The sequence below is a fragment of the Harmonia axyridis genome, chromosome 6, assembly GCF_914767665.1.
Source record: "Harmonia axyridis chromosome 6, icHarAxyr1.1, whole genome shotgun sequence".
NCBI lineage: Eukaryota > Metazoa > Arthropoda > Insecta > Coleoptera > Coccinellidae > Harmonia > Harmonia axyridis.
The window spans coordinates 26341965-26360282 of NC_059506.1; the positions used below are offsets into that span (position 1 = coordinate 26341965).

The 18318-nt window shown below is 35.6% G+C and overlaps 2 protein-coding genes across 5 annotated transcripts in view; one reads left to right on the forward strand and one right to left on the reverse strand.

Moving 5' to 3' along the window:
• Positions 1-18318, reverse strand: part of LOC123681622 — a 104474-nt gene that overhangs the window by 37128 nt on the left and 49028 nt on the right. The window lies entirely within an intron of this gene.
• Positions 1-18318, forward strand: part of LOC123681620 (putative endothelial lipase) — a 39259-nt gene that overhangs the window by 3211 nt on the left and 17730 nt on the right. Inside the window, exon 2 of the mRNA XM_045619832.1 lies at positions 17796-18047. Coding sequence (XP_045475788.1) covers positions 17796-18047 — 252 coding nt within the window. The remainder of the gene's footprint in view (positions 1-17795; positions 18048-18318) is intronic.

Sequence of the window (18318 nt, forward strand, 5' to 3'; positions counted from 1 at the left end):
GAGGTTTTGTATGCAATGGAAACACTACACAGATTGTTATTACACGGAAATTATTACCATTTTATCAAAATGGTCTTAAGTGAAACAAAACAATTTAATTCCAAGGAAATACCCAAAACATGATCGTAACGATTCTGATATATGGATACATAAAGGAAGCATTTACTAAATCGAAAAAATACTACTATACCAATTTCCTGATACTATGTCTGACCAAACCTGTTGATTCAATTCAGGAAATGTGGTACGATTTGCATAATGACTCTTTTATAGATATCGATCGCAATTTTCCAAAGAATATGGATATAAATCTGAAATATAAACTAGCCACGATTGAGAATGCACATATTTTAGGTATATTTATTTCGATTAGCACTGGGAATTCCAATATGAGTAAAATCGTATGTACGATGTGCTATAAGTACATTGAACTAATTACCGGGTAATAGTTTATTGCAGCAATTTTGGTCCATTATTTTCAATAATAGGTACCTAAAGCTTTGGAATCATTCGAGGAGAAAAAATCCGACTTTTTCAGTTTGAATTTTGGAATTCAATAAGTCTCTTTATATTGAAAACTAGTTGGACTTGGACTTTGAAATAGGAGAAAATAATAAACCATTGTATCATTATTGAATGATTCGAGTATAAAAAAATGAAGACGTGGACGTGAATGAAGTTATGCAATATAAAAAATAAAATAAAAGAAACATAAAAATATTATTAACGCGAGCTGATGCCATTTGGGGGATCGGTCCAAGGATATCCATTGAAATCGATGGTGCAGTCTCTACGTTTTGCCATGAAATCCTGAGTAAAGGTGTACCTCAGGGGGCTATCACTGGACCCTTACTTTTTCTGGAGTATATAAACGACTTGCCAGAATACATTTTGATCGACGAGCTTATTCCGTATATTCGGTTAACCATAGAGTAATAAACATAGATCGAGGAAGTATACGCAATTTTTACATGTCCCCAACATGTTTAGATTACGTTGTCGGATTTTCAAATCCACAATTTTACACTATATCGTTATGAATGTATATTATATCGAATGAAATTTATTTATTTGAATCATTTCCGATTAAATATGCAAATTTTAATATTTGGAATCCGATATTTTTCCTAATTGTCGAATTTATAATAAGCAGAATATTTATTATTTTCTATATTTACCTGCAGAAATCCAAGGTTTAGCAACTTTACTCTTCTAGTGTCATCGGTTGTTTCACGCAGTGCTTGCGCACTTGAAGTTTGTTTTCTGAATTTCTGATATATTTAGGTATTTATTTCAATATATTTTGAGTTAATATGAAACGTTGATTCACTATGGTACATAAGAAGTGCGTTCTTTGTGGAGAAACTCGCGAATTGAGTGAAATCTCGTATCACTGATGTTTTCATTTCCGTGCGCTTCATCTCAAATTTGATAGTTCATGTTGGTGATAAAATTTACTTACAGAATATGATATATCCTCCTTCTATCTATGTTTATCACCCCGAGGTTGAACTCATAGAGTTTCTTGTTCCGAAGATCATATTCTACAAAATACAAATATTCAGAAAAATCAACCGTTGAAATTTTCTTAGGCAGCTCCCTCGTCCTTCAGCGCTTTTAAGGATCCCCCTTTATTATTTGAAATACTCCAATCCCATTCTCCTTAGAAACCTCGCGCCATAAGTCTAGACCTCACAATGCGCAAATTATTTCTGGCATACTGAATAAATTCCTGCTGAAATACCGACGCCATTAACGCCGTAGCGACAAAAAATCAGGCGACTCTAAAGCATAAATAATTTTCCCGAAGCCATAATAATCCGAAAAGGATGTGCCATCGATGAAATACGATCTGGCAACCGAAATACTCCCCATTCTCTCCCAAATCCCATTGCTCTCTGTCAGTTTTTACTCCTGAATTCTTGAAGAGAATGGATCGGGAGATCAAGTCTTGTGTAGAGTTGCGGTTGCTGGAACCGGCAACTGAACAGGTGTTTTTGGACTTGAACTGTTCTTCTATTTTCTGACTTTCATAAATCAAGTGGATGAATTTGAAAATAGTATGATGTTGTGTTGTGGAGATTTGTCCAGGTAATGTTCGCAAAAGTCATTTCAAAAAGGTTTTTCATCAGGCTTCAGAAATAATGTCAAAAAGTATGTGTAGTAAAAAGGACTCCATTATTTTGCACGAAAAACAAGGCTTTAAATACAAAAGTTATTAGTTAGAATAATCTGATTTTGGTCAAATATGCGCCGTTTTGTTCAATAACTTGTTTCCATTTTGAAGGTAATATCATTATGACTTTCTCATAGATCTCTCGTCCTTATTGGCAATAAAATTGAGGCAGTCGATTTTCACAAGCCTTCGTTGAAGCGAACTTCTTACCAGCAAAATTTTTCGTCACGGATAGGAGCAGATGGTAATCGCTTGGGGCCAGGTCCGGACTATAAGTTGGATGCTTAAGAATCTCCCGACCAAGCTCTCGGAGCTTCTGGCAAGTTACTATCTTATGTGTGGCCTGACGTTGTCTTGATGGAAGACAATTCCTCTCCTATTGGCCAAGTTGACCACTTCTGTGCGATTGCTTCTTCCAGAGTGTTCAATTGTTGACTCTTCAGTTGCGAGTTAACAGTTGTGCCGTAGGGAAGCAGCTCATAGTAGATAATTCTCTTCCAATACCACCAAACACACAGCAAAACCTTCGTGGTCGTCAATCCTAGCTTAGTCACCGGCTCAACGCGTTTCGACCACGACCGTTTTTGCTTGACGTTATCGCAAATGATGCACTTTTCATCACCAGCACCAACCTTTTCAGAAATGGGTCGATTTCATTGCGATTCGCAGATGAAAATTCAGTCAATGTGTTTTTTTTTTGTGTTAACTCATAAGATTCCAAACGGTTTTTTGTGCAACGTTTAGCTCTTGGGCAATCGAAACAGTGCTTTTATGACGATCGGACTCGAGAATGTCCAAGATCTTATCGACATTTTCGACAATTGACATTTCAGTGCGAGGTGCATCTTTGACATCGAAATTCCCGAAACGGAGTCGAAGAAACCAAAATTGCAAGTGATTGGCTGTTTCAGTATCAGGACCATAAACAATATTTACATTTTCAACAGCCTGGCTTGCAGTTTCGCCTTTATCGAAGAAAAACTGTAAAATAAAGCGTATTTTCTCTTTGCTAGTGTCCATCTTTGACGCACACTCAAGTTAAACTGAGTCAACTTATCACAAAACTGTCACAAAAGTTTTTGTAGTACGAAATCTCATCTTTCTAAAGCCATCTAGAGGAACCCGATCAGATCAATACACCTCGAGATACAGAACTAAAACCATCTATTGGGAAAATAATGGATTTCTTTATACTACACCTAATTATATTTGATGCATAAAGTACATAAATTCACAATGTATACTACCCAGATCAATATAAGGGTCGACTAACTGATGACGAATCCATCCTCAAATTCGATTCTGTTCGTTCATCTACCGGTAGTGCCCACAATAACATTCGAATGTTCGACATGGAAACTTGAAATCACTGAAGAGCTTGATATCTCTGGACTCACCCTGTATATCTTCTTAGCGTGCTGGAATGATTTTTTCTATAGTGGACTTCAATCAATTGTATAAACAATCGATGCATTCACGAGTTGGTTTATATATTCGAGAAAGTTTTTTCACAATGGCAATTTGAATATTTGAAAAAGTTATTTTTAGCACTCTGTATAATCTGAACGGTTCACTCGAGAGTGGTGATGCAATGAGATCTGATCAGAATACGAATTCTACAACATACAAAAAATTCGACCAAATTCACCGAAAGTCAATTTACCTTTACTCTTTTCGTTTTTGTTTTTTTATAAGTCCTTTGAGACCATTCCTGGCTAAAAATTGTGATAAAATCATAGAGCAATCTATTCTGGGAACGAGGACTCGAAAATTATGAAACTAGAAATCAAATTAGTTTTTTCTACCTTAATCCTTCGTTTAAAAATCTTCAGGTAGAGCGGTATTATTTCACACCTTCTTTTCAGCAATGTAGAATATTCTTGAATGAAAATCATTACAAATGCGACAAAGCGCAGTACAACCTGTTGCACTGTCACACCCATGGGGATAGATTTAACCCTGTCGTCAACAAGATAATTTGAGTCCTGATATATGAAGAGAAATTAATTAATTTTAACGAAAAAAACTTTTAATCTTGCATTCGTGATGTGCTAGCTCTAAAGTCTAGAGGAATGTTGCAAGTTAGACATGAGTGTAAGCAATATTCTACTGAATAATTGTTTCATAAACGGGCAACCCTAACTCTTTTCAGTTTCTTATCATTGATATAATTATCATTTCCTAATTTTAGAAACTTCTTAGGTGATTCAACATACGTACGTAAAAAAAATGGAATGGAAAAGGAAAACGCTGCACCTTCTAGAGAATATTTCAAAACAACTACCCAAATGTACACATTTTAAAGGACGATAGTACTTTTCAGTACTTTTCTACTTTATTATAGAAATTTCCAAGGTGCTTCAACATACTTAAAAAAATTGAAAAAATTGAAATTCCTGCACATGTCTGTGCCTTTCAGAGAATATTTCACCTAAATGTAGCAGCTATACATTTTAAGGGACTATAATAATATTTAGTGTTTTTCAGATTTTATTTGATAAAAAAATATACAACCTTTGTGTGAAAAAGGAGTTTTATGATTTAACACGTATAAATTTTATGAATATTAATGAAAAACTTCCTGAAATTGAATTCAATGGTGTCTATACCGAACTCATTTTGACCTAAAAAGGGAGAGAGAGAAACATGACGAAATTTCAAATTTTAAATTATGATCTACCCGTTACATAGCTCTGATAAAACAGGAAATTAATTAAAAAAAACTTCCAAACATCTGTGAACACCTCATTCAAAATAACATCAAATCAAATGAAAGACATAAAACTCGAATCAAACATTTGTAAACGACATAATGGAAGGAATAATTCGAGAGAACTGTTCTAAAGAACCGGAACTGAACTGGATCGATGTTAAGCCCATTCTCCAACAACTCTATCCCCCAGTCTCTGGCTTATGTATAAGGGATGAAGTGTTAATGGGAAGTGACGTATATTGTCGTTTCTTCGAGAAGTGGAGAAGGATCACACCTAGAATTGAAAAGGAAGTTCGTTTTCAGGCCGATTCATTGGTTTTTAGGAAGTTGAAATCCTCGAATACACGGGAAAAGGTTAGAGGCGGCAGATTTAATTAACAAATGGGATTATTGATTGTCTTTCTACCATTTTGCGGCGGGTTAACGATCATTAAGGATTCCTAGGGGTTGATTTCGATTAGATATGAATTAGGGATAGATTTGAAGGCAACTTTATGGATCGATGTAGAACAAATTTGCAATATTTGAACAATTCTCATTAGTAAAGGGTTTTCCGATAAAAGTTTTCATTTTGCCCGCTTTCTAGGGACCTGTCACTTTTGACACTTTTGCTGACGAAAATCCAGGTTTGTCGATTCCTCGTAGATCTTGGGAATTAGACATTTTATGGAGCGGATTGAAAAACATTGATAGACTTGCCACAGAAGTAACGAAACAGACGCAATTTTGCGTGAAAAGTTTCCTGGTCGTGTTATTTACAAGGAGTGATCACAATCGGCCAAATGAAGGGTGTTTTTTTTCGAGGTATAAAACTTTAAGTTGGCATTACTGTTCAAGATGACGACCGATTCAACAGCTGTCAAGTGAATTATTCTCAGTTTGGTTTGGCAATTCATCATGAATAGACTCACGCCTGATTGTTCAAGCGTGAGTCTATTCATGATGAATTGTCAATAGTGCAATTTTATGCAATTTTTTAGATCTGTGCGGAATACGTATCGTGCACTACATCCATTTTATCGTCGACAAAATCGTCCATCAGAGCAGTTAATTCGATTAACCATAGAAACGTTTTCGCAACACGATTACTGTTATTGATAACTCGCATCCCCAGAGACGCCGTACAGAAGAAGCTATTGCTGCTGTAGAGCGTAGCATTGAGGAAGACCCGAATGAGTCTATCCGCCATCGAGCACAGGAATTGGATCTGTGTCCATCCACTTTATGGAAGATTTTGCGGAAGGATCATGGTTTGCGTGATTACAAAATCCAACTCGTGCAAGAATTGAAGCCCAACGATCATCAAGTAAGGCGAAGATTCGTCGAATGGTCCCAAAATGAGATTGCCGCTGTTCCCGATTTTCGTGAGCGAATTTTGTTTAGCGATGAAACGCACTTCTGGTTGAATGGCTACGTCAACAAACAAAACTGCCGCATTTGGCGTGAAGCTAATCCTCAAGTTATGTCGAAACACCGTTTCATCCAGAAAAACTGACTTTTTGGTGCGTTTTATGGGCTGGTGGAATCATTGGTCCGTACTTCATCAAAAACGATGATGGCCAGAACGTTACAGTCAATGGTGATCGGTATAGAGCAATGATTACTAACTTTTTCATTCCTGAATTGAATAACCATGATGCCCAGGAGCTGTGGTTCCAACAAGACGGCGCAACATTTCACACAGCTCGTGCCACAATCGATTTATTGAAAGACACGTTTGGTGACCGCCTAATTTCACGTTTTGGACCTGTGAATTGGCCTCCAAGATCTTGTGATTTAACACCGCTAGACTACTTTCTGTGGGGCTTTGTAAAGTCATTGGTCTATGCGGATAAGCCTTGACCATTTGGAAGACAACATTCGCCGTGTTGCTGATATACGGCCACAAGTGTTGGAAAAAGTCATCGAAAATTGGACGTCCAGATTGGACTACATCCGAGGCAGCCTTGGCGGTCATATGCCAGAAATCATATTTAAAATGTCATGCCACAATAAGATTATTTTGCGGATAAATAAAATTCATGTCAATCGAATAATCCATCGTTGTTTTATTGCAATTTAAAGTTCTATAGCTCTAAAAAAAACAACCTTTATATCTTATGATTTAACACCTTCAGACATTTTGGGCCAGTTCCGTCGAAAAGCCTTAGTAGCACTGACGAATATGGTCAATGCTTAGCTACGACTAAGGTATTTTCCGAAGGAAGGGAAGAAAGCCAACGTGATTTCAATCCACAAGGCCGGCAAAGATGCCAAATTCCCTCAGAAATACCACCCGATCAGTCTTCGCATATCATACAAGATCATACAGTTGGAACAGTTCGGTTTTCAAAGCCAACACTCTACTGTGCCCGAGTGGTGGAACAAATCACGAATAGATAAAACCGCAAACAATTCACAGTGGTTGTGTTCTTGGATGTGGAAAATTTTTCGATTAAGTATGGCACAAAGGATAGCTATACAAACTGCTTGCGGCCGGTTTCCCACTCTCCATGGTCCAACTTGTAGCCTCTTATCTGCATTCTCGCAAGTTTAGAGCCAGAGTTGACAGAGTACTCTCTTCAAAAAGGATCTCTTTCTGTCGGAGATCCGTAAGGATCTCTGCTGTCTACGTTATCATTTACAATATATGTATTAAACTTGGCAGAAACCCAGAAAACCTCCATGGCACTGTACGCTGACGATACCGCCATTCTTACCAATTCGTGGTATCCCAGAATGGCAACGAAGTACCTACAAGAAGCCATCTACAGACTTCAATCTTGGTTTGTACGTAAACCCTGATAAGAAAAAAACCGTTCTTTTCAGGATCGAATGGAAAAACGAGGTCAAGTATCTGGAAGTGATTCTTGACAAGAAGCTCACTTGGAAACAACACGTCAGCTGTGACGAAGACAAAGACAGCAGCGGCAGCGTTGCAACCTCTACTTAGCAAAAGCAGCAAAATGTCTCTTTCCAACAAGCTTCTTCTCTATAAGTCCGTCATTCGGCCAGTCAAGACTTACGCATTCCCAGCTTGGGGATACGCTGCAGAGATCCATCGTGCAGAATACGATCCTGAGACGAGCCCTAAATGCATCATGGTTAGTCAGCAACGTATGGATACATGAAGACTTGCACACACTATTCCTAGACGACCATCTAAAAGACCTGAGCATGAAGACCTTCAGTAAAATGAAAAATCACGCAAACCCCTCTTATAAGGAAGGCTTGAGACTACGATGAAAAAGCCCCTAGAAAGCGTAAAAGACCGAAGATGGCACACTAGGAAGTGTGTTTTAAAGCAAACATTGACTGGCCCAGAGATAGATGTAATGATTACACAAATCTTCTGAGTGGCATAGTGTAAAAGAAATAAAGCTCACCAGAGGTGATTATATTGAGATAGTGCAGTAAAAGGATAATAGCCTAACTGCAAAAGGGGAAGAAGTACCAAGTTTTTTTGGGCCACGTGAAAGATAAGGTTTATTGTAATGTCTCACAATCACTTCAACAGCTCAAAGATGGGGTTCTTGAAGTTATATCATTGAATTGCAGTCGCAAATGTGAGAATTCATCATGGAAAATATCTACAACCTTTTTATATTAGAATGCAATCTCTACAATTGCAATTGTTTTGTTACTTGTATGTTAAAAAATTTGTTTTTTACTTATAACGGTAGTATTCATTACGTTCCTTATTTAAATTTTTTGGTTTTCAAGTCTAGATAATGTAATGTTTCGAATTAGTTAAGTGTCTCTTGCCAAAATTATTCAGTGGCGTAGATATAGGGGTGCGATTATCCTTTTTCTATTAAGAATCTACACAATTGTCTTTTTTTTCGGAAAAATCATATCATATCTGAAATCAACAGAGTTTCACAAGGTCTCTTGAAATTTTTCATAGAAGGTACCATTTTCGAGATAATCGAGTACAAAGAAAACACTATCCACGAAAATCTACAAAAATTAATTTTTCAAATTTCCCCATTACTGATGAATCAAAGTACAAAAATTGACTTAGCGTATTATAACGCTTTCAGATGGCATTTAATTGAAAATTTCAGAGAAAACATTCATCAGACACAAACAATAAAAAATATTCACAAATTTCTTATTGGTTGAAAGTTTGTTTGACAAATGTTTTTTCGGATATGTTAGCTTGTTAGGATATACGTTTATATGGACTTTTTCCATTTATAGAGTTGTTCTATTCGACGCCAAAGTTATTGAACTAAAATCTGGACCACCCTGTGAACAGCTCTGTGATCTTCAAGGGTACAATTGGCGCGAGAAGAACGAACGCTCGAAGCTACTGACTTCGCGTCAATGTTCTCGTCATTATTTATTTGTGAAATCATAAATTTGTAGAATATCTCCTCAGATAATATAAGGTAAATTATCGTAAACGAAAACATGCAAAAAAATGCAGACACTCATTGCGACAAACAAAATAGCTATTTGTTCTCTAAAATTCATTCGATTCGCCTTTTCCGAATCTAATGGAACGGACACACCTCACGGCGTTTACATTCGTTCATCCAAAAGTTTCCAAGGCGAAACCTTGAGTATCGACAAAAACCTAAAGCAATCTTATTTTTAACACGATCAATACTAGTATGTGTACATTTTGGAGATTTCAATTTTCGTGCTAATCTCAACGATCAAGGTGTTCGAAATGAGTAATCTAGTTCATAGTTTGCTTTTAGTCATCGAAAGGAATTACTTTACACGTTTTTTTTTGTCTCGTTCGATGAAATGCAAATAACAGTTTCCTCTGTAATGTTATCGTTGACCTTTTTTGAATAATCGAGAATGAATTGATATCGATTGTGTTATATGGGATTAGGTGATAATCCGAAGATAAATGCTTTTAAGCAGGCGTTACTAGTTAATAGTGAAACAATTGTATGAATTACTGGCTATGCATATCTGCAATGCAATTTTGATATGGGAAAGCCGAATATATTTTTGTTATTCCAATTACTACGAATAATTCATCGATGATTATCTTTCGTATGAAAATCTTTTTTCATGTGTTACAAATTTTCAACTATTATTCAACTCGAAGTTAGAAATTAAGAAAAGAAAAATGTTGATGTGGGGAGTGATTCACGGCTTTGCTTGATTTTCAAGCTACTTGTATTTATTTTTCAAGTACTTGAATCATATCAAGCTACTTCATTTTAAGCAGTTTTATTGTATACCTAGTGTCACATCAATGAAAAATGATGAAATGAGGAGGAACCTTGCAAAAAACACTTTTATTCATTAAACTCATTGTATAAAAGATTAAAAAATATCAAATTTTTTGAAATAGAAACATAAACACTATGAATCCTAACAAAATAAAAATAATAAGAAAATAAAGTTTCTTAATATTGAAAAACCTTTGTTTCTCTATTTTCCATCCAGGATCTAAGACACATGAGGCATAGATTCATCGCCTAACCTATTGCGGGTTTTTGTTACAGTAAGAGCAGCTCAGGAAAATTGTCTTTCAACAGGAGCTGAAGATGCTGGCGTTGATAAAAAATCCTTGGCCATTTTGGCCAAGTTTGGAAAGATATTTCTGAAACTACCAAAATCTACCAATAGATTTCATAGAAATGTGAGAAAACTACTAATGAAGTCACACTGGCGAATGATTCAATCTCTGGGTGCTCGAGAGATTTGAATTTTGAAATTATTTCACAATTTGTTGTGAAATAATTTTAAATTGTTGCAAAATCTTCGATTTGAAAATCTTGACAATAAATATTTTTTCGAACGATTGTTAATCTATGGAGAAAATATTTACTGTAAACGATCCCTTTAGTTGGCATCAACTGTTTTAATAGTACCCCATTCACGAAATTGATGAAAAAACTTGAAAAAACTTTCTGAACGCTCGTTTTCGAATCTATCTCAATTACTGTATTTTTCGAATATTGAGTCGAAAATGGTCTTAAACGATAAGGTGTTACTCCTTGCTGATAAATACGTCCTCAAATCCAATTCTGTCCGTATGTCTGACCGTTTACACGATAACTATCGAATACAAAGACATAGAAACCTTATGCTCAAGCCTGATTAGTTTTCAGAATTTTCAGATTGCTGTTGCATTGTATCGTCGAATACAACATCGACATAACCTCATTCAGCATCCTGAAAACATTGTAAAATGAAAATATAAGCACTCATCATTTTCATTTCCTACAAAATAATAACTCAGATTGTTCTAGAACGAATCAATTCGAACACACCTACGTATAACCCCTTCCCTCAAAGCGATGTGGAAAAAAAATGGTTCAAATGACCGCACCATACTATCTTCATTTAATTAATGAGATTTTAACTAAAATATCCAGACGTATCATTGCCAATACATACAGTATGGGCAACTCAAGAAAAGATAAACATTTCTTTATGTTGGTTTAGCACCTGATATCTCAAAATTGGCTAAAATAGCAAGTATAGATACCTTCAAATACTATCTTATGCGACACCGAAGCATGAACAATAACCTTTGTAAGATCATTCATCGAAATACTTAATTACAGGAACATTGTGGAGAAACAATTAATTTCATTTTCTATAGCTATTATTTCTTGTAACCAATAAAGACCTATTAACTAGTAATTGTAGTATGTATAATTAGTACTTCTGGCATGAAAATGCTCGTCTGATGAAATTTTACTTTGATTCCAAGGCAAATTTCAATAGAAGCGATATCGTCAAGATAATCTACTTGCAGGAAAAAGTAATTGTACTTCCGATTGCTTAGTCTAGAAAATATGTATTTTAGAATCAATATTTTTTATTCGCAATTGAAAATATTCGAAGGAAGTATGTATTATAGAAAACATGTGTTTTAATGTTCAATGAAATTTCCTGAAACAATTTTTTTTTACGTTACTGTTCGAATTCGAAATATTAATAATTTCATCGTTTCATCGACTGCTTAATCCAAAATTGACATTTTTTCAATAAGTCTATACAATTTCAATTTCAATTGAGAGACTATCAACTGATTTTGAGACAAACTTTTTCGTGAATAAAATAAATAAAAGGTGTCATAAAGATTTAAAATGATACCATGATCAAATATTTCGATCATTTGGATCCAGTTAGAATTTTTTCTTCTTACTTAATCCCTAAAATTCCAAAATTCTTTGTTTTCATTTCGTTATTCCACCAAAAATGAATGAGAACTTCTCTTATTTTACCCGATGTTTGAAATTTTTCAATTTTGATCTGAGATTGGTTTCAAGTAATAGTATTCGGATCACTGGTAACGAATTCGAGGTTAAACACAACAATTCTTCATCAGAAAATACCGAAACTTAAAATTTTCAGGGTAGGTGGTTACAGACCTGAATGTCGCATTTTTAATATAGTTATTAAGCACAATCCTAATGTTTTTTCTATAAATTGAAAACTAGAAACATGAAATTTCGCATGCAGATATAAAATCTCAATGTCAATCTTTAAGCTAAATTCTATTTTGACCACATGATGTGAAACAAAGAAAATTCAACCAAAATTTCGAAACGAAGTAAGCAATACTTCTTGAGAACAGATCAGACCGATTTAAATTTTGCGTATACCTATAATAGATATAAAATAACAATTTCAAGCTTGGAAATGCAAAATTTGTGTTCCTTGCATTTTCAGATAAATAGATAAATCAAACAAACTCTTTTTTTTCTGATCGAACCAATATTGAGCTATATCGCCTTAGTTACCATGTGTCATAACACACTCATATTTCCCAAGGGAAATATGAAACGTCAGTTCATATTTCCCTAGGGAAATATGAAACTATTTCTTTATTTAGTAACAAAATGGAAACTGCAATTGTTGAAATTTCCACTAAAAGTATTTCCACCAGATACAAAGGAAGAAGAAATATCTTGTTCATAATTATTCGACGACGAGACTACAGTTTTCTTGAGAACATTCCTTGCAGCAGCAGTCTCGGACGATTCTCCCAAAACGGTCTTCAAAGATTGTGATGCTGCAGATGGCTCACCCTCCACACCTGCTATCATCTTCGCTACCTTATTTTTGTGCAGCATACTGTCCGCCAGATAGCCTTCTGCAACAGACGAACTTTTCCAACCACCATGTCTCTTGAGTGTTGTCATTGAGGCTCCCGCATCGGCAACCAATGTCGCGGATGTTCGTCTTCCACAATGACCTGTATAGGTTTTCGGATTATCTAAACCCAACCATTCAGCAACCTTACTCGGAATTTTTCCGAAGGTATTTTTGCCGACAGGCTGAAGAGTACACTTCTTATTCCTATAAGCTACGAAGAACCTAAGAACGCCTTGCGGGCGCAACGCTGAATACTCCCTCACCAAACGAGCAGCACCCAGATCTTCTTCATCAATTATAGTGAATATTCTGTTTATATCATTCTTAGTCTTTGAGACTTTGATTATGATTACCGAACCACGATCTTCGATATCTGAAGATAGCATATTCACCAACTCTCGTGTTCTGCAGGCGCCAAAGATTTCCATTATTAAAACAACCTTCAAAATTATGAATGTAAAAATCTTATCAACAGAGGAAATCAAAATGAAACTTTTACCTTATACATCAAAAAAACGTCATTAGGAGCTTCACTCAAGAATGTCTTGAGCTGCTCCCGGGACAACACTGATGATTTTTTAGGAACGTATCCTTTATTTTTGTTCTTAACAAATGCTTCGACTTCATCGAATAATTTGACATCAGTTTTTTCCTTCAAATGTAGCATTGATCTTAACATCGATAGTTTCGGCCATAACGTGTTTGGAGAATATTTCTGGGACTGGGGATCGAATGAATTAATCATACATCAAGAATAACAAGAATCAGAGCAACATACCAAATCTTGGAAATATGCTAACAAAATACTATCGCTCACACCGTCCACCAATTTTTTTCTTTTCCACTCCTGAAAGCATTCGTACTCTTTACTGTAGGCAGCTTGAGATTTGGCTGGAACCAAAGATTCACGGGCCTTTGCCGCTTGAGTTTCGACGTAGTTCGACATTTTTTCATTAATTTTATTTTTGACAAGACGTCAAAATGAAACCAGTCAACCAAGATTCTCAGAAACATGGCCCATAGCAACGTTAAAAATTTAATTATTACAAAAATATACAATCTAATAATAATTTTTCCTTATCAGATTGTTTCAATCAGAAAAAAACTATTGATTACACCACGGGAAATATGAATACATTTCCCTCGGTTGTCTATACATCCCTCGGGCTCCGCCCTCGGGATGTAACTTTGACAACCTCGGGAAATATACTATTCATATTTCCCTAGTTGTAATAATAGCTATATTTCCGGACTAGGTTGGCATATAATTCATAAATTGGAATTTAATTCTTAAAATGTCATGGCAAATTTCAGAAATACTGGGACACCAGAATCATTTTATTTTCCATGAATGAGCATTCAAACATGCCATGGCTTTTTATGAATTTTTCACAAGACAAATAATTTCTCATTTTTCAAAATTACGAAAATATTTTACAAATATCAGTAGATTCAACGACGTTATGTGAATGAAAACAAATGATATATTTGTTCAGCTCTTCATCATAGATGGGAATAAGATTACATTTTGACACAGATAATTACTTCCAATTGAGTCCATTAACATGACTGACATCCGTAACAAGAGAAAGTATGACATATAGGTATAACATAATATATTGTATAATAAGGAAGCAGTCACTGCATTTTTTTTACGAAAAAAAATCTGGAGTACCTGAAGGTTCGAAAATTAGTTTAAAAAAAAAAAGTATATCTACTTGAGCTTTTCTGGGGAACTATCTATTAATTATTCTACAACAAAGCTATTCAAAAGTTAGAGAAGTGTTGGAGCACATGTATCACTGTTGAAACAGATTCTGTTTTATTCGCTTATTGAGAGTTGTGTTATAATTATAAACTCCTAAAAAAATTGTTGTACCTACTCAAGGTTCTATTTGAAATTCCTGTGTTTTCAATGGAAAGCTCTTCAAGCTCGTCAACAATATTATCGTGAAATGAAAATATCCCGAATATGTAGGTATTTCCTCCTGGAAACTCAACAAGTGAAATATGTATTCACCATATGATAATTATATTCATCAGAGATGGCTGGCACGATAGCTAATTCTCAACATCTTCTGTGTTGTATAACCGGTAGTTTGACTGTGACATCGCATGACTGGGTTACTAGATGACAATCAGAGGTCAAAATTGACCATTTGTTTTTATGATCCATTTGTTCTATTTTTCAGCTGAGGGTGAATGTTCTATAACGAGAACTAGAGAATGTTGGAAAATTCAACCATTTGAACTGCTTAGGTTCTCTTCAAATCGACTAATTTATATAATTTCTAATGCAAAGTTTTTTAAGTTCATGATAACAGCTGTTTGTTGGGGTAACAAGAATGCAATTTCGTGAGAAATTTGGAGTTATCAGAGGCCCACCCTGTACGTTTGAAGAATTTTTTCCTTTTCACTTCCTTATATAGGGGTTTCTAAATTAGACGTGAACCTTGGAGGACGTGTTAGTATGACTCATTTGCTGTCGTTTGAGCCATATTCAGTGATAACCAAAATTCAACAGTTTACGAGATATTTGAGTTATTGTGATTTTTCAAAAATTTCTCACGTTACTTCATTTTTCGTCAATTTTTTCTATAATAACAATAATAAGAAGGGTCCACGTGTATGTATAAGGAATAAAGCAGGTCATTGCAAACATAATTTATGAATATTCTACTGACATTTTTAGATTAATTGCAATAAAAAATATATAATTGATTACTTTCCTTACTTTATATCAGAAACAAGCTATTATTGTCTTCATATACCAAATTTCAAATCAAACTTATCCTTTTTCAATATCTAATACAGCATAGTTTTGCTTTTTTTATACATATCATATCCTTTTCCGATGAAAATAATCCAAAATTGAAATCAAACTTAGTCAACGTAGAAAAAATTTACAAAAAATGGTGGTGAAAAATTTTAAAAAACATAAGAACTCAAATATTTTGGAAACTATTTTCGGTTATCAATAATTATGACTCAATCCACATCAAATGAGTGATACTATTGGTGTAAAACTTTGCTTCCGCCGTTTTTCGTTCAATAGTTGGCTGTAGCGGTAATTGATAGTCGAAATAAATAGATCGTAGATAATAATAATAATAATAATAATAAAGGTCTTTATTCAGAAAAAATCAGAAAGCACATTGAACTACACTATTGGGGGCGAGATTTAGCTCGCATAAACAAGGTAGAGAATATTATCTAGTACCGTACAATATACCTTAAACCTTATCCATGCGTCTATTCTTCCATCTAACCCTCAAATGATGATGTCATAAAAACCTTAGGTATTTGTAAACATAACGCCATCGAAATATTAATCGACTTGTGTCTGTATCATAAAGTTATTCGCGATTAAACATGTCAGCTTACATGCCAAATTCTCGTTTCAATTTTCTGCTTTGATATGAATAAATCTGCAGCTAAGGCTCATCGAATGCTCTCAAATACCCATGACGAGGCAGCTATTAGTGAATGGACGTGCCGAGAGTGGTTTCAACGCTTCTAAAACGGTGATTTTGACGTCGAAGACCAGCATGGCGGTGGAAAAGAGAAGGTTTTCGAAGATGCAGAATTAGAGGCATTACTTGATCAAGACTCGTGTCAAACACAACAAGAATTGACAGGATTATTAGAAGTGACGCAACAAGCCATTTCAAAACGCTTGAAAGTCATGGGAAAGATTCAGAAACAAGGAAATTGGGTGCCTTACGAGTCGAAGTCGAGATATGTTGAACGGTGTTTGTTTGCTTGTGAACAGCTTCTTGCAAGGCAGAGACGGAAAGGATTTCTGCATCGCATTGTTACTGGAGACAGAAAATGGAAAATCCCAAGCGCAGAAAATCATGGGTCTTATGAAGAAATAAAAAATTGGATCGATTCGTGATCAGTTTCTTCTACGCTGCCCGAAAAATGGGAAGAAGTAGTGGCCAGCGATGGACAATTCTTTGAATCATAAATGTATAACCAATTTTTTACAATAAAACCTCGAATTTCAAAAAAAAAAGAGTCGGAAGCAAAGTTGTATGCTTATGTAACATAGGAAGTCAGTAGTTTCTCAGCCATCATTCTCTCATCCGCCTTTGGAGACTACATCTAGAATATAGTTCTGTGATTTTCAATGGTTCAATTGACGCATGATAGAACGAATGCTCAAAAACTCCTGACTTCTCCTCAGTGCTTTTCTGCTTTTTTAAAAATTTTAAACTCTCATGAATCTTTTATAGTTTACGTTTTTCCTCAAATATGTTTAAAATGTTTTTCTCACTTCCAACCTATCAGAACTCGAGACTTAATTTGTCATCAGAAATTGGCAGGATCATTGAGAGTGACTCAACAAGACATTTCAAAACGCCTGAAAGTCATAGGAATGATTCAGAAGCAAGGAAATTGGGTGCCATACGAGTTGAAGCCGAGAGAGGTTGAACGGCGTTTATTTGTTTGTGAACAGCTGCTACAAAGAAAAGACGGAAAGGATTTCTGGCCAGCGATGGACAACACTTTCAATCATTAATGTATAACCAGTTTTTTTTTAAATAAAGCCTTGAATTTCGGCAAAAAAACAGCGGAAGCATAATTGTACGCCTATGTCCATTCTGGAGAATGTTTTATTTTTGGTCGATAAACTTATAATAATGTATAAATCGCATAATCTAAGATTATATTTGTACCAAAAGCTATTTCATACCTTTTATAATTCATAAACCAACCGAAAATTTATAAAAACTCCTTATGTATGTCTAAAGACAGTAAAGTCACTTCTTTCATTTACAAACCCTATTCAATTGGACCTCCACCTAAACTGCCACCATTTTCAACTCCATCTCCTTTCAGGCGGAAACGACATGCAAATCACGGCGATACCCAGGGGAAACTGCTGGAACTGCTGCCCGGCCAACCTGAAACAAGACCTCCAAATCCTCGTCTACTCCAAGGACAATCCCGCCAGCCCAAACGTCATAAGTCCCACCTGGAGACCTGGGGCCCTGAGGGCCGCAGGAGTCGACCCCCACGTACGCACAACAATCTACATCCACGGCTTCTCCGAGCTGTCTCCGGGTCAGAGCGGAGAAGCAATAAAAAACGGTGAGGAATAACTGCCCCGGCCCTGCATAATTTATTGGGATATAGCAGGCCGTGTTTGTTTATTTCGTTTCGCACTTTTGGAGAAGGCGGCTTTGACGTGGAAGCCCGTGCCGTTTGTGTAAAAATTTCACGGGTCCAAGGCAGGTAACGTGACTTTACGCCTCCCTGATTTATGTGATGTCCGAAGGGTGGATACGAGAGGGGTGCTTTGGTTTATTATTATCTGCGATAATAAAGCTTCGGAAACGACGGATTGGGGAATCCGGAAGCT